The following is a 4022-nucleotide window of genomic DNA, read 5'->3' as shown; positions in this document are numbered from 1 at the left end:
TCATATCAGTCTCTCATACCCTTTTTAACTTCCCTGTCTTAATATCTTCGTTATAAATCTTCTCATATCAACTTCTCAGTTACTTAATTACTTGCTCATATTAGTATCTCGGATCGTTTAACTTTTTCAGTTAATCATCTCAGTTCGTTTTAAATCGAGTGATATCAATTTCTTGGTTACTTATTAACTATCTCATATTGACTTCTTAGTTACTTAATAACTCTTCTTATTAACTTCTTAGTTATTTAGTAACTCTCTCATATTAACTTCTTAGTTATTTAGTAACTCTCTCATATTAACTTCTTGTTTATTTGATAACTCTTTCATATCATTATGGTTTGCAGAAAGATCGCATTACAAACTTCTTCGTGGTCGAAGAAAGCATCATAGACAATTTGCATCGTGGACTAGCATCATAGACAAGTTGCATCGTGAACTAGCATCATAGACAAGTTGCATTATGGACTAACATCATCATTCAATGCCGAATAAAATTCAACTGTTACGAAACTCCGTTTTCATACAATAACATTGTTAATGTTGATTTTGGCAGCTGTGTTTGCCACATCAGAAGTTTATTGCAGAAATTGCGAGTAACGTAAGCCGTCTAGAAGAGTTGAAGTGTGGAAAGACCTATAAAAAGGTGGGTGACATCTATTAGGAAATTTCAAATTTGTGTCACTATTCTTGAATGTCAGACCGGCGCTCATTTTTCTTGGACGAATAAACGTGTTTTATACACTGTGTTTAGCGCTGGACGTAACGATATATTAATTTTCAGTTGAATTATCTCATCATTCAACCTAATCCCTTAGTATTGGTTCTCACCAGGTAATTGTACTAGTAGGGTGTGATCGGCTAATTTCGTTAGTTGAGTGCTCATATTAAATTTTCTGACACGTGTCGCTAATAATTTTATTGTTTTTTTTTATATAGAGTAATTTCTAAACACATCTCCACACACGCCCACAAATTACATTCATGTATTGTGGATACATTATCATTTTTCCCTTTTTTAACTGGTAGAAAAGTAGATGGAAACAACTTCAGTATCTTCCGAAGGTTTATGGTTCGCGTCTTGTCCTGCTACCGCAAAAAACGTACTTCGTAATTCGTGTTATAAAGGTGACGGTGAAATTCCACTATACGGGCAAATTAGAGCAGTCCAGGAGCTGATGGTTGGTAGATACTGTTGACTAGTTGTATTCCCTCTAGTGTATCAATTAAAAACCAGGAACGGCTATGCGCAAATAGCTCTAGTGAAGCTTGTCGTGAAAATTCTATGACAAACAATTAAACCCGTTTATTTTACAATTGTTTAGCCTTTTTCCAAATAGATTTAAAAAAATTAAACCACTTCTTATACGATCATTTTAGTAGACCCAGTTTTTGCGGAACATCTTTGCTTAAAATAGCAGTATTTTTCATTGATATCCTTCATTATACAAAAATGAATTTAATAAACGTTTCTCTTCAATGAAACCTTTAACTAAATCATTTCCAGCGAATCGTCAAAATAACTCGTCGAATTTAGAATCTGAAGACACTTATGTTTTCTCCGAGGTGGTTAATAAAACAGCAAATTGTTGTTATTAGGAAAAGTAAGTTACTTACACTTCGAAAGGGTTTCAAATTACCAGCTACATCTCTTAGTGCAAGAGATCTTTGTGAAATTAGCTCTGCTGGAAATTTATTGAGGAATATTTCGACAGCAATGAACTGCTTGTTATAACACGATAGTCAATTGATTCAGCAATTTGTTCCTGAAAATGTGATGTATTTCTCGTAGATTTATGTTGATTTTTAATACCTTGTTAGCACAGGGACTGGAAATATATTATCAAGAAAAAAGTGGTCATAAAAACATTAAAAAATGTTTCTTCTGTTTGATAAGAAACGATTTACCCAGTGAGGTAGTGATTTGTTGAAGCAAAATAGACAATACCTAAGTTCTATGGTTTTTAGTTATATTTATAAAATGAGACTTCTGTTGAAAAATTTAAAAAAAGAAATGTTATTTTTTTATATACCTACTACATGATTCGTTCGCTAAAATAACATCACTACACTTTTAAAGAGATATATCTCAAGATACCCACCCTAATTATTATATCTATACCTTTACAGCGAGTTGTAAAATATTACATCTTTTGAAGCTGCTTTACAACTGTATGGTTATTAATTTCTTTACCATTTCTTTTACACTACGCTCTTTCCTTATCAAAAAGACCTAAAAAACTTTATAAAAAACTGACCTCATCAATGTCTTCACATATAGTACCATTACCAGAGAAACCGACAGGACATTGTCCACATCGAAACCCGGTACTGGTATCAGTGGTAGTGCACTGAACACCAGGCCAACATGGAGATTCTTCACATGCGTTATACGGTGAACAGTTAACTCCATCCCCGGTAAACCCAGGTGGGCATGGTCCGCACTCATATCCAATTTTCTCTCGGTCGTAACATCTAACATCTAAAAGAATTTATACTAAATCCATTTTGTACTAGGCAGCTGGCGTCTTATTTTAGATGACTTAAACTAATATAACGTACTTCTACCTGAGAACGCACAGGTTAAACTGGATGAAGGCAGAGCTAAGTAGCCCTACACACAAAGAATGAGAATTTTATGTCTTACGATATAAAAATTAAAGCTTGAAAACCTTATTTGACTGGAATAGCGGATTGAAACAGAAACAACGAATCTACCAATTTGGTTCAATTATGTAAACCAAGATCAATCAAAACACGAAAAAAGCTGCTTTTCAACCTGGAAAAAAACCCACAAAAAACATCTAATAAATGGATTCATCAAAGTCATACCTGAATCAATATGTTGCATAGTTATTCAAAACGTTTCAGAAACAAGTGTTAAGAAAAAATAATTAAAGAATCTAAAAACCCCTAGAAAAACATTATAAAATCGATACTGTACTAAAACGTAAAATAAGCTCGAATATATGAAACAGAAGTATTATAATAGTATTTAAGTAATGAGAAAAAATTACAAGTAGTTTTGAGTTGTGAAGATCATCATCATAGTTTCATTTTAACAAAAATGTTTCAAAGACGAATAATAATATACAAAAAATAATTAAGTAATTAAAACAAGTGAAAAGTCGAAGACATTGAGAATACATTTCGGTCTCCAACCTGGAAAACAAGGCTTGTCACTGCACGTGACTAGAGGGATGCATTTAGTTCCGTTGCCTTGGAAACCTCTTGGACAGGGACCGCACTGGTATCCCCGTGGAGTATCTTCACACAGAACGCCAGGAAAGCAAGGCTTGTCTCGACAGGTGTTTTGAACTATGACATTCCAAACATAAATGACAAACACTATCAGTCTGTACTGACACACAAAGAGATACTGAAGCACCTCTATACGGTATATTAGCAAGCAGAGAAGCCACTTTATTTTTTAAGTGATACAATATTCATCTCATTAAACTCCAAAAATTACAAAGACGCCAACTCCCTGATTTACGAACATTTTATTTGATCTCGACACTATAAAACCTGACTTTAATCGTGGCATTGTCTTGACTTTAGTTTGCAGAGCGTGAAAACGACGAATAGTAAATTACTAAAATTAAAAGCCGTTCTTGTCATGTGGATCTTGTAATATAATTACTCTTAAAAGGTCATGAAATATACTTACGGAAGCGTTTATATCTAATGATAAAAAACTAACTGAAAAAAATTAAAATTCATGGACTGTAGAGTGACAAGTTGCATCGTGGACTGACAAGTTGCATCGTGGACTGGCATCATAGCTGGCATCATAGACAAGTTGCATCGTGGACTAGCATCATATCCACGATGCAACTTGTCTATGATGCCAGTCCACGTTGCAACTTGTCTATGATGCTAGTCCACGATGCAACTTGTCTATGATGCCAGTCCACGATGCAACTTGTCTATGATGCTAGTCCACGATGCAACTTGTTTATGATGCTAGTCCACGATGCAACTTGTCTATGATGCTAGTCCACGATGTAACTTGTCTATGATGC

General features: G+C 34.3%; 1 protein-coding gene across 3 annotated transcripts in view; it reads right to left on the bottom strand.

Moving 5' to 3' along the window:
• The window catches only part of LOC106471941 (cartilage oligomeric matrix protein-like), an 80437-nt gene that overhangs the window by 47583 nt on the left and 28832 nt on the right, over nt 1-4022 (bottom strand). The window contains exons 7-8 of one of the 3 annotated variants that reach the window (XM_022401313.1): nt 3145-3315; nt 2256-2479 (exon numbers count right to left, since the gene is read on the bottom strand). In XM_022401313.1, the coding sequence (XP_022257021.1) occupies nt 2256-2479; nt 3145-3315 (395 nt within the window). The remainder of the gene's footprint in view (nt 1-2255; nt 2480-3144; nt 3316-4022) is intronic. The other 2 variants (XM_022401320.1, XM_013932568.2) reach the window with 2 other exon arrangements.

This window comes from Limulus polyphemus, unplaced genomic scaffold, assembly GCF_000517525.1.
Source record: "Limulus polyphemus unplaced genomic scaffold, Limulus_polyphemus-2.1.2 Scaffold116, whole genome shotgun sequence".
Taxonomy (NCBI): Eukaryota; Metazoa; Arthropoda; class Merostomata; order Xiphosura; family Limulidae; genus Limulus; species Limulus polyphemus.
The sequence above is the reverse complement of the archived record's forward strand: the minus strand, read 5'-3'. Positions and strand labels throughout refer to the sequence as shown.